The sequence below is a fragment of the Sapajus apella genome, unplaced genomic scaffold, assembly GCF_009761245.1.
Source record: "Sapajus apella isolate SASKATOON/1434 unplaced genomic scaffold, GSC_monkey_1.0 scaffold45, whole genome shotgun sequence".
Taxonomy (NCBI): Eukaryota; Metazoa; Chordata; class Mammalia; order Primates; family Cebidae; genus Sapajus; species Sapajus apella.
In genome coordinates, this window is record NW_022436985.1 from 4,226,121 (window position 1) to 4,253,392 (window position 27,272).

General features: G+C 38.9%; 1 protein-coding gene across 3 annotated transcripts in view; it reads right to left on the reverse strand.

The window, feature by feature from the left end:
• GRID2 (glutamate ionotropic receptor delta type subunit 2) overlaps nucleotides 1-27,272 on the reverse strand; it is a 1,512,615-nt gene that overhangs the window by 40,660 nt on the left and 1,444,683 nt on the right. For all 3 annotated transcript variants that reach the window (XM_032239845.1, XM_032239843.1, XM_032239844.1), the window contains one exon: nucleotides 154-394. In XM_032239845.1, the coding sequence (XP_032095736.1) occupies nucleotides 154-394 (241 nt within the window). The remainder of the gene's footprint in view (nucleotides 1-153; nucleotides 395-27,272) is intronic.

Consider the following 27,272-nt stretch of genomic DNA (forward strand, 5'->3'; position numbering starts at 1 on the left):
GATATTGATCTTACCGATTTTTATATTTCACAACTTCATTTTTAATCCTCAAAGAAAGAAGAAACAAGGACCACCCCCTCCCTGGGTTCGTCCTCCCTGGAAATGCAGCCTGCTTGTTGATTCAATTTAGAGCCAAAGCTCTCAATCAAGTACCTCTTTTGATGGAACCCGGGAGCCTTTCCTCTTGTTCCACCACGTCTCCAGCATGGCTATGAAGCAGGAGAGGACAATTCCGGCAGCCAGGATACAAAAAACCCCTGCAAAGCTCTTTATGTCCAGGGCACCTCCTTTCTGCTTTGTGTCCACTGAGGAGTACAGATCACACTGGCCATTCTTAGGCCACCATTTGTGCTTCAGAAGGTCCATGTCGCCATTCTGCTGAAGCTCCAGGATCCTTGGGATAAAGAACACAAGCACGTGTTATTACAGACATAGTTATTGGCCTGGTTCACAACACATCCATTTATAATCCCACCTCTGTAGGATGGCGGCTGTCAAGGAGAAATGAATATATCAATCAGCTTGTAGATGGAATGCTAGGAAACAGAAGTCATCATTGCTTTGATTTGACAGACGGCATTGCACCACATAGCTTTCATCTCTCTTCACCTATCTACCCTCTCATCTTCCTCTCTCCTTTTCTTCCTATTCTTCTTTTGGTTTCATCATATAATTCTAAATATTTCCCTCCTGGTTTATTACAGTATATTTTTACAATCACATTTCAGAGGCACTGATTTTATATGCTTTCAAGCTGCTGCAGTTCTGTGTCCCTTCCTTACATCCAGAGTGATATTCTGGATCTTAATGCTTTTATAAAGAACGTTTTGCTGCTTAGAGCAAGATGCTGGCATAATGTCACCCAGCATATGCTACACACAAAGAAATTCAATTAAGAGGACCTATTATTTAACACAGTGTGAGAGAAAGCCTTGGGACAAGTTTCAAGTTGATAAAATACATCTTTTTTGGTTTTCCGCACAACTGATCTAGTTTCTCTTTTAATGCCAAAGGGGAAATAATCTTACCTTGGAAAACAAGAAGAAAAGCTGACTAGAGGCTTTCAGAAGTAGTTAAATTCAAATAGGAAAAACCCTCTCCTTTTTCTTCTGCTTCTTCTTTTTCCCCTCCCCAGAGTCTGAGGGTAGCTGCAGACTGCAGCTGTTTAAAGTGTGTTTTTCTTACAGGAATTATTCTCAATTCCCAGTGCTTCTTAGGCTCTACCTGAGACCAGCCTAGCTGTGGCCCTCCCCAGCTGTGCCATTTTTCACAGGGCAAGGAAGATCGGGTCACGGTGGTGTGCCTGTACAGAGTGTGCATCGTCCTCTGGGTTCCCCAGAGTTTCCTGGACAAACAGCTTAGTGCTCTTCCAGGGCCTGCTAGGCCTATTCCCAGGGTTGTCCTCCTGGCAGAAGATCTTACGGCCATGGGTGTACCATAGCTCTATAGGGCGGAGTTTGTAGAGTGTAGACAGAGCTCAGATGGGTGAGTTCAGGTGCATATGACTTTGTGTAGGAGACACTTCATTGTGCAATATGGAGCTGCAGATGGCGGGAGAGGGCCCCAGAGCCCTGTGCTCCTGGGTCAATGGTCAGTGTAGACCTCCTGGCTAGTCACATAGAAACTTGAACCTGTCCTCCTGGGGTCATGAGGGTATATTTGTCCAGATAAGAACATAGAGTATATTACATATAACAGGTTTTAGTTTAATGTCTAATTTTTACATAATTAGACTTAGGGTATGTGAACCCATATTTGTACTCTTGTCCAAGGTCTTGGATTATTTGGGGTGAGACTACTTAAAACTTAAGAAAGGAGAATGGAGTCAATCTGGAAGGAGTAAATTACTCACTTTCAGTGACCTTTTTACCTGTTTCATGTCATCCACGTGGTTAGAACAAGCAACATGATAAAGGGAAGAAGAATTTGTGCATTGGAAGTGGGGTCAACGTTCAACCTGAGTTAAACAAGAGTGAGACCCGCTGTGGAGGTTCTGCTGGAGCGTTGGTCTCACATCCCTGTCATCTCCCCCAGACTATTCCACAGCCTCAGCTCTGGCGCCTCGTGTGGGCACTCCAGGACTGAGACTGTACTGAAACCTCCCCCACTACCCAGACTTTTTCTCCATGCTTCTTATGAAATGTATCTTTCTAGAGTGTTTCTAGAAGGGTGATTAATTTGATTAATTGAATTTACTAAAGTGATTATGAATATTAATGGGTTATATGTCACCCTTATTCCAGGCTCCATCCCAGACAAAGCCATTTGCATTTCCTGAATTTCCAAAAGTGCATTTCACGGCAAACTGGTACCTAGAAGGCCTCTGTAAGAAAAGGACTTTGCGGTCATTAATTTTGAGAAACATACTCTTGAGAATTTACAAAGATGTGAGCCTATTAAAGGCTCTAAGAAGACCAGCAGAAAAGAAAACTGCATGATTTTTTTTTTAACTCAGCGTTTCCCAAACTTATGACTTTCATTCCCCTTCCCTCATTTTGCTGTCCAAGTAACAGGTTTAAGAAATATACATGGAAATAATCTCTTGATTTAAAGCAGCAACTACTTGTAGAAATTTCCAGCACTGTGTTAGGCAACAGACAAAGATAAAATCATGGTATCAAAATTACTTTCTTGGTCTATTCATGAATATCATTTAAATGACGTTGGCACTGCTAACCGATAGGTATAAAGCTTCAGTTATGCAAGAGGAAAACGTTCTAGAAAACTACTGTACAACATTGTACCGGTAGTTAACAATACTGTATTGTACATTAAAAATTTTGTTAGTAGAATAGCACTCATGTTAAGCATTCTTACCATAATAAAAAAAAATAATGTCACACCACTTAGGTATTTGCCCACCTAAACACTCTAGGTAGTCAGAGCACCATTGAATACCTTCAAGGAAAAATTTAGTCATCCTTGAACAAATAATTCTTCTTAAATTTGTGTTTATAGGTACTTGCAGTTATAAAAGGCAACCACAGCAACACTTGCTTAGTGAGAATACATCTGGGCACAAAATGAGATCCTGTTTCCCTGCTGTCTTATTTGCATCACATCATATTGCTCGGTAGCCATGTGATATGGTTTGGCTCTGTGTCTCCACAGAAATCTCACCTTGTAATAATCTCCAGGTGTCAAGTGTGGAACCAGGTGGAGATAATTACATCACAGGGGTGGTTTCCCTCATGCTGTTCTTGTGATAGTGAGTAAGTTCTCATGAGAGCTGATGATTTTACAAGGGGCTTACCCTTTGCTCAGCACTCATTCTCTCTCCTGCTGCCCTGTGAAGAGGTGCCTTCCGCCATGATTTTAAGTTTCCTGAGGCCTTCCCTGCCATGGGGAACTGTGAGTCAATTAAACCTCTTTTCTTTATAAATGACCCAGGCTTTGGTATTTCTTCACAGCAGTGAGAGAACGAACTAATACTCTGTGAAAGTATAAGAATTTTCCTTCATAGCATTTATCATCATTTATAATTACTTGATTAATCTATTCCATTTTCTAGAGTGTGTACTCATCATCCTCCATATTGCCTACTACAAAGCAGGTGCATATTTATTGATGGAGTATACTCAACACAGCTTTTGGTAAATTAATCCTAAACCCCGATCTCAGATCCTATTTTTTTTCTTATGACTGATGCTGTTTTCTAATTTATTCATTTCCTGTCTTATTCATCTATCCATTTAATAAAGATCTGAAGAATGACTTCCAGACATTTCCTTGGGTACAAAATTTATTGTAAACCATGACTGTACATTCCACCAGAGTGGCTTAAGTGACGCTGTGAAACCATTTTTTAAATTTCCTCAGTTCATGTTCATTCCTTCTTTCATTCAGAAATTGATTTACTGCCTACACTTTCTTCTTAGTGGTATTTGGGGACCTTTATTTATTTGCTTTTGTCTCCTTATTTTTTATAAACCTGGAAAATATTTTGGCCTTAAAAATAAATATTGGGCCTTCCAAGCCTGTCCCAGAGCCTGGCAAGTCCCTTTCCCAGAAGACTTGATCCCCAGCCTGGCAGGCATGTGGCCCAGGTGGGATTTCCAGGACAGGCCAGTCATCAAGAAGCCAGAAGACCAACTGCCCTTCTCTTTGTGCTAAGAGACAGGCTTGAGGAAAGATCCAAGATGGCTGAATAGGAACATCTCTGGAGTGTAGTTCCCAGCGAGAACACAGACAGTGAGTGATCACTGCATTTCCAAACGAGTTTTTACTACCTACAGACCAGGTGATTCCCAGGTGGAAAAGCATCATGAGTTTCCAGCACAGCTGTTTCAGCTGGCACAGCAGGTCTCCACACAAAAACTCACACAAATCTGGGTGGCTGTTTCAACTGGTGCCTGGAACACCTGGGAGACAGAGTTGCCTGTTCAACTGAAAAAGAAGGGGGCTGAAACAGAAAGCCAGGTGATCTGGCTCAGCTGGTCCCACCCCCACAAAGACCAGCAATCTGAAATGCTCTGGATTGAGACTTTCACAGCAAGCACAGCTGGACCCAGGATGGTCCAATTCTGTGGGGGGAAGGGAACCACCATTACTGAGGCCATCCACCACAACCGAGGCAGTCCAACATTACTGAGGCAGTTCACGATTAGTGAGGCAGTCCACCATTACTGAGGCAATCTGCCATTACTGAGGCAGACCGCCAGTACAGAGGCAGACCGCCAGTACAGAGGCAGACCGCCAGTACAGAGGCAGTCCTCCATTACTGAGGCAGACCACCATTACCGAGGCAGTTCTAACTATACCTCTATAAATAAAACTGCAAGGAAATTCACACAGCAGCTGGGCAGAGCCCACAGCAGCTCAGCAACGCCTCTACTGGCAGACTGTGACTAGGCAGGACATCTCTGAAAAAAGGCAGCAGCACCTCATAATTTACAAATAAAGCCCCACCTTCCCAGGACAGAGCACCTGAGAAAAAAAGGCGGTTATGAGTTCTGCTGCAGCAGACTTAAACATACCTGCCTAGCAGATCTGAATGGAACAATGGAACTCACAGCTCAATATTTGAGCTCCTATAAAGGACAGACAGTCTCCTCAAGCAGCTCCCCTACCCCCACATATCCAAAAAGACACCTCATAAAGTAGAGCTTAGGTTGACATCTGGTGGGTATGCTGGGACAAAGATAGCAGAAGAAGAAATTGGCAGCAATCCTTATTGTTCTGCAGCCACTGCAGGTGATCCCCAGGCAAGTAGGGTCTGGAGTGGACCTCCAGCAGTCCTACAGCAGAGGTGCCTGACTGTTAGAAGGAAAACTAAAAAACAGAAATAAATAACTTCATCTTCAACAAAAAGGACATCCACTCAGAGATCCCATCTGAAAGTCACCAACTACAAAGACCACAGGTAGATAAATCCACAAAGATGGGAATAAACCAGTGCAAAAAGGATGAAAACACCAAAAACCGGAACACCTCGCCTCCTCCCAGGGATCACAACTCTTCACCAGCAAAGGAAAAAAGCTGGATAGAGAATGAGTCTGGTGAATTGACAGAAACAGGCTTCAGAAAGTGGATAATAACAAACTTCTCTGAGATAAAAGAACATGTTCTAACCCAATGCAAAGAAACTAAGAACCTTGAAAAAAGGTTTGACAAAATGCTAATGAGAATAAAAAGCTTAGAAAAGAATATAAATAACTTACTGGAGCTGAAAAACACAACATGAGAACTTCATGAAGCATACACAAGTTTCAATAGTGTAATCGACCAAGAAGAAAAAGAATATCAGAAATTGAAGATCAACTCAATGAAATAAAATGAAAAGGCAAGATTAAAAAGTGAAAATGAAATGAACAAAGCCTACAAGAAATATGGGATTATGTGAAAAGACCTAATCTACGTTTGATAGGTATACCTGAATGTGACAGAGAATGAATCCAAGCTGGAAAACACTCTTCAGAATATTATCCAGGAGAACTTCCCCAACATAGCAAGACAAGCCAACATTCAGGTCTAGGAAATACAGAGACCACCACAAAGATATTCCTCAAAAAGAGCAACCCTAAGGCACATAATCCTCAGATTCACCAGGGTTGAAATGAAGGAAAAAATGCTAAGCGCAGCCAGAGAGAAAGGTCGGGTTATCCACAAAGGGAAGCCCATCAGTCTCACAGTGGATCTCTCAGCAGAAACTCTACAAGCCAGAAGAGAGTGGGGGTCAATATACAATATCCTTAAAGAAAAGAACTTTCAACCTATAATTTCATATCCAGCCAAAATAAGCTACACAGGTGAAGCAGAAATAAAATCCTTTACAAACAAGAAATTGCTGAGAGATTTCATTACCACCAGGCCTGCCTTAAAATAGCTCCTGAAAGAAGCACTAAACATAGAAGGGAACAATGAATACCAGCCACTCCAAAAACATACCAAATGGTAAAGAGCATCCACATAATGAAGAAACTGCATAAACTAATGGGCAAAACAACCAGCTAGCATCAAAATCGAAGATCAAATTCATACATAACAATATTAACCTTAAATGTAAATGGGCTAAATGCCCCAATCGAAAGACACAGACTGGCAAATTGGATAAAAAGTCAAAACCCATTGGTGTGCTGTATCCAGGAAACTCATCTCACATGCAAGGACACACATAGGCTCAAAATAAAGGGATGGAGGAAGATTCACCAGGCAAATGGAGAGCAAATTAAAAAAAAAAAAAAAAGCTGGAGTTGCAATTCTAGTCTCTGATAAAATAGACTTTAAACCAACAAAGATCAAAAGAGACAAAGAAGGGCATTACATAATGGTAAAAGGATCAATGCAACAGGAAGAGCTAACAATCCTAAATATATACACACCCAATACAGGAGCACCCAGATACATAAGTTCTTAGTGACCTACAAAGAGACTTAGACTCCCGCACAATAATAGTGGGAGACTTTAACACTCCACTGTCAATATTAGACAGATAAAAGAGACAGAAAATTAACAAGGATATCCAGGACATGAACTCAGCTCTGGATCAAGCAAACCTAATAGACATTTACAGAACTCTCCACCCCAAATCCACAGAATATACATTCTTCTCAGCAGCACATCACACCTACTCTAAAGTTGACCACATAATTGGAAGTAAATCACTCCTCAGCAAATACAAAAGAATGGAAATCATAACAGTCTCTCAGACCACAGTGCAATCAAAACAGAACTCGGGATTAAGAAGCTAACTCAGAACTGCACAACTTCAGGGAAACTGAACAACTAGCTCTTGAATATTGACTGGATAAACAATGAAATGAAGGCCAGAATAAAGATGTTCTTCAAAACCAGCGAGAATGAAGACACAACGTACCAGAATCTCTGGAACACATTTAAAGCAGTGTCTAGAAGGAAATTTATAGCAATAAATGTCCACATGAGAAGCAAGGAAAGATCTAAAATTGACACCCTATCATCAAAATAGAAAGAGCTAGAGGAGCAGGACCAAAAAAACTCAAAACGTAGCAGAAGACAAGAAATAACTAAGATCAGAGCAGAACTGAAGGAGATAGAGACACAAAAAACCCTTCAAAAAAATCAATAAATCCAGGAGCTTTTTTTTTGAAAAGATTAAGAAAATAGACAGACCTCTAGCCAGAAAAATAAAAAAGAAAAGAGAGAATAATCAAATAGATGTAATAAAAAACCATAAAGGGGATATCACCACCAATTCCACAGAAATATAAACTACCATCAGAGATTACTACAAACAACTCTATGCACATAAACCAGCAAACCAGGAAGAAATGAATAAATTCCAGGACACTTGCACCCTCCCAAGCCTAAACCAGGGGAAGTCGAAACCCTGAATAGACCAGTAACATGGGCTGAGGTTGAGGCAGCAATGAATAGCCTACCAACCAAAAAAAACCTCAGGTCTAGATGGGTTCACAGCCAAATTCTACCAGACATACAAAGAGGAGTTGGCATCACTCATTCTTAAAGTATTCCAAACAAACTGAAAAGAGGGAATCCTTCCCAAATCATTTTATGAGACCAACATCATCCTGATACCAAAACCCGGCAGAGACTCAAGAAGAAAAGAAAACTTCAGGCCAATATCCAAGATGAACATAGATGCAAAAATCTTCAATAAAATACTGGCAAACTGATTGCAACAGCACATCAAAAGCCTTATCCATCACAATCAAGTAGGCTTTGTCCTGGGGATGCAAGGCTGGGTCAATATATGCAAGTGTATAAACATAATCCACCACAAAAAGAGAACCAAAGACAAAAACCACATGATTATCTCAATAGATGCAGAGAAGGCCTTTGATAAAATTCAACAGCCCTTAATGCTAAAAACTCTCAATAAACTAGCTATCAACGGAACATATCTCAAAATAATTAAAGCTATTCATGACAAACCCACAGCCAATATCATACTGAATGGGCTAAAACTGGAATCATTCCCTTTGAAATCTGGCACTAGACAAGGATGCCCTCTCTCACCACTCCTATTCAATATAGTATTGGAGTTCTAGCCAGAGCAATCAGGCATGAAAAAGAAATAAAGCGTATTCAATTAGGAAAGGAGAAAGTCAAATTGTCTCTATTTGCAGACAACATGATTGCATATTTAAAAGGCCCCATTGTCTCAGCCCAAAATCGCCTGAAACTGATAAGCAACTTCACCAAAGTCTCAAGATACAAAATCAATGTGCAGAAATCATAAGCATTCCTATACACTAATAACAGACTTAAAGACAGCCAAATCAAGAATGAATTGCCATTCAGAGTTCCTAGAAAGAGAATAAAATACCTAGGAATACAACTAACAAAGAATGCAAAGGACCTCTTCAAGGGGAACTACAAACCACTGCTAAAGGAAATAACAGAGGACAAAAACAGATGAAAAAACATTCCATGCTCATGGTTAGGAAGAATCAGTATTGTGAAAATGGCCATACTGTCAAAGATAATTTATAGATTCGATGCTATCCCCATCAAGCTACATTTGACCCTCTCCACAGAACTGGAAAAAACCACCTTAAACTTCATATGGAACCAAAAGAGAGCCCGCATAGCCAAGTCAATTCAAAGCAAAAAGCACAAAGCCGGAGGCATCATGCTACCTGACTTCAAACTATACTACAAGGCTACAGTAATCAAAACAGCATGGTACTGGTGCCAAAACAGAGATATAGACCAATGGAACAGAACAGAGGCCTCAGAGGCAACACAACACATCTACAACCATCTTATCTTTGACAAACCTGACAAAAACAAGCAATGGGGAAAGGATTCCCTGTTTAATAAATGGTATTGGGAAAACTGGCTAGCTACATGCAGAAAGCAGAAACTGGACCCCTTCCTGACACCTTACACTAAAATTAACTCCAGATTGATTAAAGACTTAAACATAAGACCTAACACCATAAAAAATCCTAGAAGAAAACGTAGGCAAACCCATTCAGGACATAGGCATAGGCAAGAACTTCATCACTAAAATACCAAAAGCAATGGCAACAAAAGCCAAAATAGAAAGATGGGATCTAATTAAACTCCACAGCTACTGCACAGCAAAAGAAACAATCATTAGTGTGAATCGGCAACCAACAGAATGGGAAAAATTTTTGCAATCTACCCATCTGACAAAGGGATAATATCCAGAATCTTCAAAGAACTAAAACAGATTTACAAGAAAAAAACAAAGAAACCCATTCAAAAGTGTGTGAAGGACTTTAACAGACACTTTTCAAAAGAAGACATATATGAGGCCAACAAACATGAAAAAATGCTCATTATCACTGGTCATTAGAGAAATGCAAATCAAAACCACATTGAAATACCCTCTCACCCCAGTTAGAATGGCAATCATTTAAAAATCTGGAGACAACAGATGCTGGAGAGGATGTGGAGAAATAGGAAAACTTTTACACTGTTGGTGGGAGTGTAAATCAGTTCACCCATTGTGGAAGACAGTGTGGCGATTCCTCAAGGACCTAGAAACAGAAATACCATTTGACCCAGCAATCCCATTACTGGGTATATATCCAAAGGATTATAAATCATTCTATTATAAAGACACATGCCCATGTATGTTCCTTATGGCACTGTTTACAATAGCAAAGACCTGGAACCAACCCAAATGCCCATTGATGATAGACTGGACAAGGGAAATGTGGCACATATTCACCATGAAATACTATGGAGCCATAAAAAATGATGAGTTCATGTCCAATGAACTCCCACCAACAGTGTAAAAGTTTTCCTTTTTCTCCACATCCTCTCCAGCATCTGTTTTCTCCAGATTTTTAAATGATTTGCATTCTAACTGGGGTGAGAAGGTATCTCAATGTGGTTTTGTAGGGACATGTATGAACCTGGAAACCATAATTCTCAGCCAACTGACACAAGAACAGAAAATCAAACACTGCATGTTCTCACTCATCGGGGGGTGTCGAATAATGAGAACACATGGACACAGGGAGGTGAGCATCACACGCTGGGATCTATTGGGGGAGACTAGGGGAGGGACAGTGGGGTAGCGAGGTTGGGGAGGGATAACATGGGAGAAATGCCAGATATAGGTGATGGGGGGGATGGAGGCAGCAAACCACATTGTCATGTATGTACCTATGCAACAATCCTGCATGATCTGCACATATTCCCCAGAAGCTAAAGTGCAATAAAATATTTAAAAAAACAAATATTGAATTATATATTATACCTCACCTATTTGAATTCTAATAGGAATTAAAAGCCTTAAACAAACAAACAGAAAAAGATCATTTCATTGCAGAATATTAGGTTCAGCCAGCTGGGCGACAGGTGTTCACTGAGGGGAAAGAAGGAAGCACCTTCTCTAGGTGCTTCAAGTACCACTATGTCACAAAGATCTCGTATGGTTTGTTTTATGCTCACTGTAGCACAAGTGGCTAGGGCACTGCAGGCAGATCCCATCTTTGGGGATGTACAGAGCACTTGGAACCATATGATTCCTCAGTCACCCCGGAAAACAGATTCCAGGAATACAGGCTGGCATGGGCTACAAGTGACAGAAGGGAATGAAAGTGTTCTCTAAGTCCAGAGTTCTGTCATAACATTTTGCTACAAAATCTAGTGCTCCTGGAATTTCTATCAGGAAGAACTCACCACAGCCTCCTTTTTATTCTTTAACAAAAACCCAATTTAAAGATGAAGTTAAGCAAGTGCGGTAAAATATAATGCACTGCCTGAAAGATGAACAGGATGAATTCTTATAATAAACAAAGAGATACATTCTCTTCAAATCTTCCCAAAGCACTGCCTTCCCCTTTTCTTTGAGACAGAGTCTCACTCTGTTGCCAGGCTGGAGTGCAGTGGTGTGATCTCGGCTCACTGAAACGTCTGCCTCCTGGGTTCAAGCGATTATGGTCAAGAGCTCCAGACCATCCCGGCCAACATAGTGAAACCCCATCTCTGCTAAAAATACAAAATTAGCTGGGCCTGGTGGCAAGCGCCTGTTGTCCCAGCTACTGGGGAGCACTGGCCTTTTAAATGAAACTTGAAAAAAACACCTAAAGCAAAGTTGTACCTTGTAATTACAAGCAACAATATATAATGTGTGTGTGTGTGTGTGTGTGTGAATGCAAAGATCGAGTTGCAAAATTCTTAATGAATACAAGAAAAACTTTTGAATTTATGAAATGATAATGTTCAGTTTGGTGTACAATTTCCACAAGATGGCAGTCTTTGCTCATAGAGAGCAAAGAGTTACTGTGGTTATAGTTAATCTGTAGGATTGAAGTGAAGTATATAGGCTTCTTGGGGCTGTAAATACTTAAACTATTAGAAATAAATTTAGCTATTAGACGGTGATGAACAATTGGATGGCTAAAATCTCTTTTTGGAGTGTAGTCAGAAAAATGCCTGCCATTTTTACCCCATGGTGATGCATAACAACACTTACTTTTGAGAATTATTGTGCTGTGAATTAATGAAACCACACATAAAGGTCTCAGTGAGCAAGATGCATGAAACGCTCATTGCTTGGCACGTGGAAGGCTACTGCAACACTAAAGCTAGACTTACTATGGTCACATGTATGACTATTGTTCTTTCTTTGGACCTGTTCCGGTACATACTTCTTAATGGAGAATTATATGCCCGTATGATCAATGAATGATTGATTCACTGACAAGGACATCTCATTTCCCTTTTTCATCCAAAATATTAATACATTTGTGATCTCATTGAACAGAAACATTTCAGAAGTCCATAAAACCTAACTGCAATTTGAAAATGGCTAATAGATCAGTCCTGCATGCATGGAATTCTTTATTGGTAAAAAAAGAACAAATGTCAGGGGAAGGCAGTAGGGGAATAAAAAGATCCTTCTTTCATATTAAAATGAAAGCAATCCAACAGATTTAGGCATTCTTGAAGAGCTTTTTACTTACTTTGAAGATAATAGCCTCATTTATGTTTGAGACTCACATTAATTTTTGATCCCTTACCATTTTTAGTCACTACTCTAGGAACTGATTTTCAAATTAATTTGTTTGCTACAAAACAGGTTGCCAAAAGTTGGATGCAAATGTCTAATCCCACATAGGTCACTCTGATTTTGTCTTTAAATATCGTAGCTGTAAATAAGTTCCTCTCAAACTTTTCTGGAATCATGGCCCGTGGGTGAATTCATACTGAACCAAACTGTAAAAATTGGTTACTGGTTATCTAAGAAAAATGACACCTGCCTTTTTAGTCAGTTCTATTAAAAAATAATTCAGGAATAATCGGACTTTTCCTGCTTCCTAGATGCAGAAAGTTTATGCCATAAACTCTTAGAATGGAAAAAGGTTGCAGACATTATTTCTTTCCCGTGTGTTTCTCTTCCCCATTTTACAGATGAAGACACTGAGTAAGGTAGAATAATGATTCCCTAGATTTTTCACATTGAAAACACAGTCTCACGGCTGTAAAGTTTAAATGACTTTTTAAATTGCTCACACAGATAGTAAATCATTGAGCTGGGCTTAGAACTCAGGTCTGCCTTCCAGCACATTTCTCTCCATTACCTCACACACCCTCTAATACATACGTATGCAGAGAAAAGCTATCTTCTTTAGTTTCGGAGATTTCTTAGACCCTGAGTAAAACTATTATCGATATGTTTCCTCTAAATCAAACAATATAATTATAGCATGATTACAAATTTATTCATACTACAATTTGGGCTTGCAAAGAAAATGTAGCTTTTCTCTTAAATTAATTGATCTTCCTCAAGAGGACTGTGCCTACTGAGCAGAGAGAAAAAACTAAATTTAGCCGAATATGATTTAAAATTTAATCTCATCTAATAATTTAACATGTCTCTAGCTTTAGCTCAATCTACTTAAGAGAATTACTCAAACCTTCCTGTTTCTTCTCTTTTCCCTTGCTCTTTTTCCAAGATGACATCAAGATTTGTGGAAGACAACATTGTATCTCTGAAATTGGGGATTTAGGGCAAAGGCAGTGGGTGTTCTCTTGCAGGTCCTTGAATTTTCTTTGGCAGCTCTCCTTTGAAGTTGGATGGGCTTGGGTTCAGTTTTAGAGGTTAATAGGTGACTGCTGCTAAAGTCTGCAGAGGCTCTAGGTGCTACAAGTTGGCTAATGGAGGGCTTATGGGCTCCTCCCTGCTGACTCAGCCTCCTTTGTTTTTTGGGTGCTCTGTATCCTACTGAACCTCTGCCGTCATTTTTATCCATCCCCTGACAATTCTGTAGCCCTCTATGCAGTATTATGACCTCACCTTGTTATTCACTGTGGAGGGTCCCAAGACAGGTTACATGCTCTAACTCAGCATGGGTGTGCACAGGAAAGAGAGGGAGGCCTGAGAATGATGGTAGAACTTGTGCTTCTTCCTGACCCTGTTGCTCTGCCTTCTGAATGACCTGAGGTCTTCTCTGTTGTTAAAGAGCCTGGTGTGCCCTGGGAATTCCCTCAGAGACCCTAATGGGAATAGAAGCAATAAATCTTTTACCCTTGCCGTGCCTTTAAATCTATCTAATGCCCTCTTCTTGCCTTTCTCTTCTCCTGACCTCTGTTAGAATCCTCCGGCCAGAAGATGTAAGGCTTCCTTTCCTCTCCTGAATATCCTTCTTACATTCTAGGTCTTCAAGCTTCTTGCCCTGTCATAGCGAAAGAAAATTCTAGCTATTTAATGGCAGAAACTTTGTGATATGAGATCTTGTAAGTATTTCTTCAGTTTGGAAGTATTGAGGCAACTTGGAGGTAGAAATTCATGAGGATAAAATAATCATTTTAATATTTAAAAAATATTTTATCAGTACATACTTATGAATTTTATACAACCAAAATTAAAAAAGATATTTAGGAGAGAGCCCCATGACCCAATACTGTTTAATGTCACATGTTACTGGGAAAGAAATTTTGAACTATCTGAAAAAATTATTATTTTTTCACGCACTGAATAGATCTATTTTGGCTCAGAATACTCATATTATTAAATTCATTTTCTGGGTTTTCACAAAATTTTCCTCTCCATGGTTACTGAGAAAGTATTAATAATAGCATGCAGATGATTTTCAGAAAATACTTGAGCTCAATAGATTTTTCATTCATTCGTCATTTCTTTCATCCTAGCTTTGGAAAATGTAGGTAAACTTGCATCAGAGCAAAAGCACTTCTCAAAGATTTAGATTTAAACAAGTAAGTATAGTGGCACTTTGGCATATCTAATATTACAAATTGAATATCAGAGTTGTAAAAACCAGTTCTACCAACTTCCTGTGAATCAATCACCAATCAATTATTTTTCTTGGGCAAAATCTCCTAGTGATCAGTTGGTAACATTCAATGCAGCAAATATTTATTGATAACATCTAATACTTCAGTAATACCAAATAGCTTAAGGGAGACTATTAGGAGCTATTTCCTTTGTTTAAATTGAACTTTTAACTATTTCTTCTAGCTAGCTGCGCCAAATGCCAGTTGCTTAATTCCAATCCACAAAGATTTTCTATCATATAGGTTAATAGCACTTCATAGTATTTCAAACAAATTCATAACTATCATCTTTTAGACTAAGGGTCAGCAAACTTTCTTTGTTAAGGGTCAGATAGCCAATATTTTATATTTTAGACTTTGTGGATCATATGGTGTCCATCCCAGCTACTCAGTTCTGCCTTTGTAGTGTGAAAGCAGCCACAGAAAGTAAGTAAAGAAGTGGACTTTATTTGTAAAAACAGGCCAGGTGCCAGAATGGCCTTCTGGCTATAGTTTCTGACCTATTTTGGAAACCTCAGAAAAAATAACTCTATAAGTCAACAAGTTCTTATTTCACTGATAAAGATATTGAAGTTGAGAGGGCTTAAGTGATCTAGCAAGTCCCGTCATTGGAAAGTAAGAGTCTGTTTTAGAGCCAGAGATGGTTACTCCTATTCCAGTGCTCTTTCAATAGTGTATTGATATGTATTAAATAACAGGTAGTAATATCTGTTATTATGTGTGCATCTATAAGTGAGTACGGAGTGATCATGTGTTGAGTCTACATTTCACCATGCTGAGAAAATTTCACATACACACTGTATATTAACAATGGCAACATAATCCTTCAGGTGAATTTTGAATTTCTTTGGTTTTCTGATTATATTATAATATATATCTGAGCATTTATTCTGAGATTAGAAGAAGTTCCCATGTTCCAAAAGAGTGACTGGCTCACTTATTCAAGATCAGGTAGTATTTGTCTAATGAGGGTCGCATTTGCTGAATCATTTTCTAAGCAATGGGAGCTTGAGCCTGAAGTCAAGGTGATACGAGCAGATACTACACTCCTAAAAAAAGAAATTCCAGGGAAGGAATTATGATTTACTAAGAATGGGTAAGACAACTGAGGCAGAAAACGTGGTGTCTCTTTTCATCAAAGATATAAAAATGGTTTAATTATGTGTGACCAGAAATACTGTAAATTAATTAGAAGTTTTTCAGAGTTGGTAAAGAATTACTACACATGCTTAATGAGAATGACAGCGTGTTAGTGCTGGAGAGGATCTTGTAGACGGGATCACATTTAACTGCTGGCAGTGAGGTGAAGTGGCTTGCCCAGCGGCCCTCTCGAGGGCTGAATACACAGGCTGGATTTAATTATAAACTCAGTTGTTGCTGAAGGCTGCTGCATAGCAGAGACCTGTTTAAAAAGAGATGTTTCCTGTGTTGCTTTAAACCTGATATCTCACTTTCAAATTTGAAAAAAGTAATTTGATAAAGTACTTAATTGGTCAGATCTGGTTTACCCAGAAAACAATGTCTATGTTCTTATGTAATTACTAATGTCTTCCTAAGGCATTCATTCCGTGTATGGGGAAAAACCTGTGAACTTTATTCAGAGTACCTATTTTCCAAAAGAATAGCAAAAGCAAATGCATGCATGATGCTGCAGTTTATAAAGGACTTTTCAAAAACAGTGTATATTATTTGATTTACTTCTTACCCTTGTGAGGGAGGAATGATATTGATTGACTGATTAATCACTTCAACCCCCCTCCTCCCTTTGACCCTGTACCTCTTACTCTTGTAAAAGGATTTAGGAAGTCTGATATTACTAATTCTCCTTTTACAGCTGAGGAGATTGAGGCTCAGAGGTGAAGAAAAATTTCCAAAGGCCACATGGCTGGAGAGTGACACATTCTGCTTTCAAACTCAAGACTTCTGGCTTCTGTACTTTTTTTGAATACACCATCAAGGTCTTTATTATCTCTAAAGAAAACCTGTATAAGTGGAAGCTGCCTCTTTTTTTTTCCTGCTTCTTTATATACTGAGAGTCTACTAATCAAGTCCCTTGGCTAACACGTGTTCCATTGTATCAATTTACAAATATTACACTTTGTATAACACATCCTTGTGTCCCCAGGGAGCCACGTGAATATCTCATGAGTTCATTAATTGCTTTGTGATTAGAGTAAACGTCAGATGAATTCATTATCATGAGGCACTTAGGGGGCTTTGCCAATGTTATCAAAACAAGGAAGTGTGTCAAAATAAGGAAGTGGTGTTCTGGAACCTTGTCCTTACTCAATGTAAGTCAACGTATTTGTGAATTTCCAATCCGCCTTATGTAGGGTCCCATAGTTATTCCAATTAACTTTTTCCTTAGAGCTTAAACAATTCTCCATAAAAGCTACACAATTAAATAACATCTAACTGTTTTGAAAACCACATTGTTTAATCTTTAACATTTAGAACAACATTTATGTTCAAATATTGATGAAATTTTTGTTGGCTCTAAGAGCTATCATAATTTATAGACATGTTACTTGGTTGAAAATGAACCTTAAAGTTGAAATATATGGTGCCCATTCAAATTGATCTCTCCAGGTTAGAGTCATCTCCTTCAACCATAAGTCTTGCACTGCTTAAGGGGGCAAAATCAGCCCTGTTCACAGAGAAGCAATTGCTTGAAAAATCAAATTAGCAACATGACGGATCTCAAGACTTTGGTGACTAGTGAACTTTAATTATTATATATTTTATGTGTTTATGCTGGCAGTAAAAGTCAAGCACTCATTATAGAAATGGCAGACATGATCTTTCATAAAATGAGTACTGGGCGGCAAATGAATAGATAATCAGGGTAATGAAAGCAAGCCAGAAAAATGCTGGAGAGCTGAGAAGACCCAGACGATGGCTCCCACTGAGATAGAGGGCATAATTGCAATTGGAAAGCGGACACTTTTGGTGATCTTTTAAAATGTCAGCTTCATCCTTAAGCTCAGTGTGATATTTGGGTTATAGGGTAAAGGAGAAAAATTATTTCATGCTGCAGTGAGAAACTGGCAACGATCATCTCTGTTTAGAGTCACTCTTCATTTCTTTTATGCAAAACTTTCAAATGCATGTTTATGAAAAGGTGTCATAAAGTCTAACTTATTTTTTTAGTGTATTGTTTATATGTCATGTATATTTATATATATTTTCATATTTCAGTCTGACAATTAAACTTTAAAATAAGTGAGATCCTGAGGTGTGTGGTATATGTAGAATGGATAAAGATTGTGATATGCAGCTTTGACATATCCTTAGGAAAGTGAAGATTAAGGATACTTTTTGAAGAGACAAACATTTTCCTTAGCATTTGCACAAATTCTAAACCTTTAAAAAGTTGAATGACAATTTAAATATAAGGTAGAAATTCATTAGCCTGAGAACTACTCTAGTAGGCTTTCATAGCGGGAGAATTCTTTTATGATGCAAACAACATCCAAGTTAGAGGTTGTACACTGGTACATATTTTTAAAAACTCAGAGTATGTGTGTATTACAGTTGATGGATAAATTCAGTGCACTTAATGAAAACTCTTAGCCAAGAGTGAGTTAGATCATCAATAATATAGTACAACTGTGGGATAATAATGTTACTGTTTTTTTTTGTTTTTTTTTTTTTTTTTGAGATGGAGTTTCGCTCTTGTTACCCAGGCTGGAGTGCAATGGCGCAATCTTGGCTCACTGCAACCTCCGTCTCCTGGGTTCAGGCAATTCTCCTGCCTCAGCCTCCTGAGTAGCTGGGATTACAGGCACGCGCCACCATGCCCAGCTCATTTTTTGTATTTTTAGTAGAGACGGGGTTTCACCATGTTGACCAGGATGGTCTCGATCTCTTGACCTCGTGATCCACCCGCCTCAGCCTCCCAAAGTGCTGGGATTACAGGCTTGAGCCACCGCGCCCGGCCCCCATGTTACTGTTTTATCCATATTTTCATAGATGGAAAGTCTAAAGTATTTTTACAAATTATATTTTAATTTTTAGATCTATTATATTAGCATTATTATGACTCTGAAATAAAGTGTTTTGATTTTTTAGTAGAGTGTTTAGATAGTAACAAAACAATCTTTTCTTGAGATGGCTTAAAACCACAGGAGAACAATCCATTTCTCTTCATTTTAGACATTTAAAAAAGTGAATTCTACTTGCAAACTTCTTTCCATCATGAATCCAAATATGCTATGAGGTTTCTTTGTTTGTTTGTTTTGTGAGATGGAGTCTCGCTCTATCGCCCAGGCTGGAATGCAGTGGCACGATCCCGGCTCACTGCAACCTCCGTCTCCTGGGTTCAAGCAATTCTCCTGCCTCAACCGCCTGAGTAGCTGGGATTACAGGTGCCTGCCACCACGCCCAGCTAATTTTTTCCATTACTAGTACACGTGGAGTTTCACCACATTGGCCAGGCGGGCCTCAAACTCCTGACCTCAGGTGATCCACCTGCCTCGGCCTCCTAAAGTGCTGGGATTACAGGCATAAGCCACTGCGCCTGGCCAGGGTTTCTATAAATGATTGAAAAAAATCCCCAAACTGTTCCTACTGTGTAGTTCCACTGCAAGGCAGTCATATGCTCGGAATAGGGCAGCATGAGAGAAGGTGCCGTGCAAAGGTCCCCAGACCTTGGTTTTGGAAGGATGGTCAGTTTAGGAACAACATTTTGGAATAAGTGTTATCTTAGATGAGAAATTAGGAATTAGTAGGACATGTGATGTCATGGAGATTGGGAAGCGAGTACTCTAGGCAGAGGAAACATCTTGTGAAAAGACCCAGCAGGGAGAAAGTACAGGCATTCTGAAAAGACAAACGGAGTTCCCCAAGACTGGGCACGAATATGGGAAGAACCAGACCCATGCTGGAGAAGCAAGGACTGTAAGTTATTTAAGGAGTTGAGACTTGATCTTGAATTTACTGGTGTTTTTCTTTCCTTTTTCAGATGCTAGTCTTCTTGAGGGCAGATACTATGCAATATTAATTTTGCATTTCTAGCCCCTGACACATAATATACTTTAGTAAATAATGAGTGAATAAGTGAGTGATGAGAGGGCATTCTCTTCTCCTGCTGTGATGAAGGCCATCTCTCAGGACTCAGATTCCATCTCTTCTGCATTTTCCTGACAACTTCCCATTTAGTATTGAACCATACACTGCCTTGTGACATCTCATTTTCACTCTGAATTATTATTTACATTTGATGCATGTTTTTCTTCTTGTGAACCTCTTGTATTCTCAACCAGGCTATAAATTCCTTGAGGACAGGAAACTTAAAATGTGTACTTTATCCTATTCATTATACCACAAGCATTGTGACTTTCCTTCTGTATTAGCTCAATCAATATTTGTTAACTTGATTTATCATGGATGTAAAAAACAAAAGCACTCAATCTCATGATACTATGGACTAAATGTTTATGCCCCTCCAACAAAGTTTATGTGATGAAGCCCTAAGCCCTATTGTAATGGTATTTGGAGATGGGGCCTTTGGAAGGTAATGAGGGTTAGATGAAGTCATGAGAATGGGGACCTGATTTGAAGGGATTAGTGCTCTCATAAGAAGAGACACCGTCATGTTTGTTCTGTCTTTACATGAAGAAAAGGTCCTGTGAGCACACAGCAAGATGGCAGCTTCCCTACATGCCAAGAGAAGAAGCTTCAGAATGAAATCTGCCTTGCTGAAACCTTGTTTGATCTTGGTCCTCCAGCCTCAACAACTGTGAGAAATAAATTTCCATTGTTTAAGCCACCCCATCTGTGGCACTTTGTTAGGAAAGCCTGGGAAGACTAAGAAACACAGATTGTGAAATATACAGTACAATAGCAATGTCATGATTGCTGAGTTATGGCTGTCACTTAGGGGCTGCTTTCCTTTTTATCACTTTTCCCATTTTGGAATGTTCCTTCTGACTTTCTTCCTTTTCCCTCTGAATCACATCTGGGGTGAAATTAATCTTAGACCCAGAACCTTTAGAATGCATGCTTCTTCTTCTTCCTGTAAATAAGTACGCTGTTTTTAAAAACAATGATGCACATACAGCTATATCTTTCTTTTTAAAAATATCACTTCATAATTTGCAAAGCATTTCTATTGTCATTATGGTATTTCATTTTTAACCACACAGTCAATAAATTAAAACAGATAAGTACTACATTTTGTTATTTACTTTAGCAAGCAAATTCTTCATATACAAACTTTCATTAACTTAACTCCTGTGTTATGAAAATAATAAGTGAATAAAGATTAACTGTATAGACAAAAATCATGAGAGATTTAAACTACTGAAGAAAGCAAATTGTTTTTGAGCACTTCACATATGACAACTTGATGTGACAAACCTGATCAACTTCTGAAACTGATTATGAGTCATTATTTAACACAAGATCTCCAAAAACTTTATTTTAAATTCTTGTAGCTAGCTTCACTTTAGATGGTAGAAGCCAAACTTCATTAAAATTGTAATATCATTAAATATATAGTATTTTATTTTAGGTTAATAAAACATCAACTCTTTGGGTATATATTAACACAGATTCCTTAGTAGGAATAAAGATTCCTTAAATAGACATGTAAATTTTGAATAGACTACCTTGACTCCTAAGAAGTTTCAGAAATAGATCTGATTAGTAAGCTAGAAGTGTTAGCTGTCCTTTTTTTAATGAGTCAGCAAACTGAGGTGCTCTGACATAAATGTTTATTTATAAAAAATTACATAATGTGGTATAAAGTAGCTGTGAGACTCGTCTAATTCTATGCAGAAAGGATAATTGATGTGTTACTGCTCTACTTCACAATTTAGTTTTCCCATGTATGGGAGATATGCTGGGAATTAGTCTATTCCATCTTCTTAATGAGACTTATCTATTACTTCAGATAATGTATCTATTTTCTTCAACCAGCAGGACTAACTGCTTATAGGAATGAAGTTTTCAGCAGTTATTAGAAAGAAAATTTACCAATAGATATAAAGGGAATAGCATATCTTTCTATGTATCTATGTGGCTAGATAAATAAAATGGTGCAGATATGCTGCTGTTATGAAAGAGATGTCACTTGCACCATTCCTGTGCAAGCTCATGAGAACTACTTGCTATTTTCTCCGATAATGGCAAGAACTATAGGCACCACAATGTTTACTTACTTGATGATATTATGGGATGCTTCAATAACTCAGACAAGAAGCTTGATATAAACTGAGGGCCATTCAATCCTGAAAACAATTGTCAGAGGGACTGAGAGGCTGGTCTCTTTATTCAGAAATAGATCTGGTAATAATGTATATGTGTATGTATAAAATTCAGGCAGTTGCAAAGTCCTCTATTTCTCTACCTTACCCTGAACCTTGCACAACCAGCCTCTCAAATCTGTTCTATACCTTTGTGAATTAGAAATGAAGGCAATCCAGCTAAGTAGGGATCTGAAATTATAGATCCCGAATATCTGAAATATTATTATAGGGGCCCTAATGAATAATTGTGGAAGTGAAATTTACCCATGTTTGAATAGCCAGTTATATTTGTCAGCAGCTAAATTGCTCAGAATATTGGTAAATTATGAGGAATCTTTACCTTGTATGGGGGGTAGGCAATACTGGATACTACATTCTGTCTGTTTCTAGATGAGAACAAAGAGATATACCCTTTGATAAAGCATACTGATCTAAAACTCAAGCTATATAGATCACTGAAAATAATGACATTCCATATACAACAAATGGATATGCTACCATAGCAACAAGGGTAATGTGAGAAACAGATCCACTTTGTAGATATTATTACTCTTAAGGTTTTTCTATGAGAGCCTATACTCAATGAGATAATAGTCGATGTGTTTTGAAGTAATTTTTCTGTTGTTGCAATGAAAAAAGAGGACTTGTACTGTGATCCAGTATTCCCAGTAGTGCCTGATCTGCAACACACATTACAGAAAATTACAGTCATGTGCCTCATAATGACATTTTTGTCATTGACAGACCACATATATAACAGTGGTCCCATAAGATTATAATACCATATTTTTACTTTACCTTTTTTGTGTGTAAATATGTTTGCATATATAAATACTTACCATTGTGTTACAATTACCTACAGTCTTTAGTGCAGGTTTGTAGCCTAGAAGCAATACACCAATACTATATAACCTAGGCTTCATAGGCTATACCATCTAGATTTGTGTGAGTACACTCTGTGATGTTCATAAAACAATGAAATCAACTATCAATACATTTCTTAGAATGTATCCCCATCACGAAGTGATCCAGGACTGTATAAAAATTGATTCCAAATTCCTTATGGCATTAAGCACCAAGTTACAGCTCAGTGAGTCTTGATGCTGGCCCATAGGGCTCTCAAGATTCCCCAGGGACCTTCGTATATGAGAATTGATCTAAGATGCGTAACGAGATAAGCTGGTACTAGGGAGAACGTCTCAGAGTATGGATGCAAGAGAGGAGTGGACATTACAACTTCATGTCACCTATCATACCCTGATAACTTTGGGTAGAGTTCTTAAGTTTCTAAATATATGTATTTTAAACATTTGGATTCCACTTTCTTTTAGCTCTGGCTAAAAGAAAGGCTGCCTGTAGGCATGTAGGTAAGAGGGGTAGCAAACAGTGTTCAAGAAGATACTATCTAATAATCTTATGGTAGGGTCTGTTTAGTCTCGGCATCCCTCTGAGAATCAGTGATAACTATTTAGTGTCTCTTCCTTCTTGTCCTACCCCCATGCCATTCTTATCACTTGTGCTTACAATAAATCAGGATATGATTCATATGGAAAACTAGGGCTCCAAAGACCCCAAAAGCACAACTCTGATATACCAGGCGTTGAGTGAGCCAAAAATAAATGAATGATAATGGATTCTACCCACAAAACAACGTGCAAGGACACAGATAGATGGAAGGATACACATAATAAATAATTGATGACCAAAGAGAAGTCAAAGAATGATAATGAGGTATGGATGAGGTTTAGGAAATTTTAAGCAGGGGAAAGAATTTAAGGACTGAGATTTTTTGAAAAGAATACGCATACAGTTAAGAGTATGAGTATTAGTTAGGAAAATGTGGGTGAAATTCTGTTATTACTTCCTGAGTAGGTACCTGCAAGGTAACATGATCCCTCTGAGCTTCCGTTTTCCTAATATCTGGAATGGAATATTGATCTTAAATTGTATTGTATATGCAAAGTGTTCAGCACGTTATGTGACATATATGAAGTTCTCCATACTAGGTAGCTATTGCTATAGTCATTATAAAGACTAATGTGGTACATCCACAGTAATACTGCGGAGTCCATTTGAAATAGGTTTTCAGTTTTTCCTTTCAGAACAGAACATTGACATGAACAATGTATACATCCAAACACAGTGGTCCTTAAGGTCAAGTGCCCATTCTGATATTCTAGCAAAAAAAAAAAGAAGAATACAGTGTTCAGTGTGCAATGGCCTGAATGTTTTTGTTCTCCCCAAATATGTTGAAGCCCTGATCCCCAGCATGATGGTATTTGGAGGCGGGGCCTTTGAGAGATAACTGGAATTAGATGAGGTCATGAGGGTGGAGCTCCTGTGGGACTAGTGTACTTATAAGAAGAGGTATGAGGAATGCCTTTCTCTCCTTCTCTCTCTCCACCATGTCAGGTCACAGCAAGAAGGCAAATCAGGAAGGGAGCCCTTACCAAGAACCAAATTATCCAGCACCTTAATCTTGGATTTCCTAGCCTCCAGAACTGTGAGAAATCAATTTCTGTTGTTTAATCCACCAGACAATGGTATTTTGTTACAGTAGCCCATGCAGACTAAAACAGAGCATGAAGTCTTGGGAGTATGTGTAAGAAAGCAGGCAGCTGTGGAAAGCCTAGGAAAATAGGGAGATAGTGAGGAATGACAGCATGAAGCTTTTAGGAGGGCAAGCTGGGTTAGAGGCCTTGAGAAGACAGTGGGGGCAGCCTCAATTTCAGTGTCACCCTTTAGTACATCCTTAACCATGTTTTCACTAACCTCTCACTGACCTGGGTTTAGTTTGAGGGACAGAATGTGGTTTGGGGTGAGGACACTTTCATTTCAATACAACGAGCTCACTCTCTAGATCTCCTGTCAAGTTGAGACAGAGCATGCCACGGAAGGCCCTGTCACTGTACAGCAAATTCACAGCTGCACAGGAAGCAACATAGTAAATCATTGTCCTTCTCATGAAGGCTGCAATCAATAATGCCACAGGAGCATTTCCCCCCAAGAACCAATAACTGCCTGGAACTGTGGGAAACCCATTACAACATTGAGAATTTGATGTGGAAAAATGAGAGGAATAAAACAGTTCACTCACCAAGAAGAAAAACACATGAAAAGCAACACCAGCATAAGTTTAATTATAGAGTCTTATTCTCACCCTAGGGGAATTCATATATTCAGACGCCAGCTACAGATCAACAAAGAGAAAATGGGTAGATCTGTTGTTATTTATGAGAATCTGACTCCTGGACTTTTCATGAGATCAAATTTGAAGTTTTATTACTGGGTAAAAGAAACAAGGTTGTTAATAGACATGAAGAATTCACAATAGATAATGGTCCTGTTGTTAGTGACATTAAAAATTCACTTTTATTGATAATGTCAGTGCATTTTAATTTATATGAGCTTCTAAGAAGTTCATATAAATATAAGAAGAATGACCCTAGCCTAGGTATAAACTGGCCTTGGAAACTACAGTGAGAGGTATTGCAGCATAATGGACCCTCAGTTGAATTCACCTCTAGTTATCCCTGTAACACGTTCCAACTCTTCCAACTTTCTCCACATTACCCAAACCTGGAACTGTACTTACACCTGTTTGATTCTAAGCATAACATCATATTTCTCCTTTATTGAGAAGATCACGGGCTGGAAACTACCTCAATCTCTTTTAAGTGACACCACTCTATCTTCTTTCGATCCTAACTCTCATAAAATGTGTCCCGATACCTGGTCAAGACCACTTTTTAACAGAAAGCCTTTTATTACCAATTGTATGACTATTCTACGGATTTCCTACTTGGGTGATCAGCAGAATTACCTGAATTTCCTTGGCTACAAGTTACAGGTTCTTAGTTTAGTTCCTTTTTTTTTTTTTTGAGATGGAGTCTTGCTCTGTCGCCCAGGCTGGAGTGCAGTGGTGTGATCTCGGCTCACTGCAACCTCCACCTCCCAAGTTCAAGCAGTTCTCCTGCCTCAGCATCCCAAGTAGCTGGGATTACAGGCACCCACCACCACACCTGGCTAATTGTTTTTTTCCTATTTTTAGTAGAGTCAGGGTTTCACCATGTTGGCCAGGCTGATCTCAAGTGATCCACCCCCCTCGGCCTCCCAAAGTGCTAGGATTGCAGAAGTGAGCCACCACATCCAGCCAGAGATTTTTATTTGCTATTTTTGGGTTAGTGTCTGGGAATCTACATTTTTAAACAGCACTTTCCCAAGGGGATTCTGATAATAAAGCAGGTTTGGGGAAACCACGAATTGATCCATCCTTTCAACTTTCCCTGGAAGTTTTCTTATAATTTTACACTTTATTCCAACATTAAAGTAATTTGTTTTATCTCTTTGAAAGGATTACAAGCTCCTTAGGCCAGGTAATGGTGTCTTATAGATTTTGTGTGCTCTGTAGCACACTAACCACAGTCGTTTGCACAGAGAATGTGTTCGATGAATTTGCTGAATGAAAAGCAAAGCTAAGGGAACTATATAATACATGCTCACCAGTGGCAGTAGTAGTCCCGACAGTTAACACATCTCATATTTATTGAGTACCTATCTCTTCACCTGCATTGTTCACTCTGTAGCGATTCACTTAAATAATTCTTGAAATCACCCTGTGAGGTAGTTACTGACCTTATCTCCGTTTTTCCATATTTAGAAACTCAGGCACAGGGGAGTGAAGTAATTTGTGTAAGGTTAAACAGCTAGACTTTTTTGTTGTTTTGTTTTGTTTTTGGCAAGAAGAAGGAAAGCAAAAAACGTACACAAAGAAAGCACTGTGAGAGTTTGTTAAAGAATCGTTAACTTAGTTCTATAGAAGGGGGATGACGCCACTTTGGCAAAAGTGGTCAAAGAAAGCGTTATAGCAGATGTGGCTATTTGAACTAAGCCTTTATGTTTATAACATGTAAAGATAGGGTGTATGAGCATTTCTGGAGAGGGCATGGTATGAATAGCATGGTGGCAGACTAACAGCTTTGGTTTACCTCTCTGGTCCTTTGTCAGCTGGAGGAGGATCAGTGCCATGCTTTCTCCCCTCCTCTATATCTTGATTGCAAGAGTGAAAAGGGGACAGTAAGTGGCAGGCCAGCTCTATGAAGCACAAAAGGTATGATTGTTATCCTGTCCGTCACTGAACTTTTGCTTTCCCCTCGAAGCGTCATCCCAGCAACGCTTCTGTCTCCTTCCTAATCAATGCCTTATTTTGTAAACAATCACTTCCCTGTATCTTGCAGCTTTTATAAATGGTCTTTTAATTCAGTCGTTCCTCTAAAAGCCCTTGTGTCATAAAGGATATGA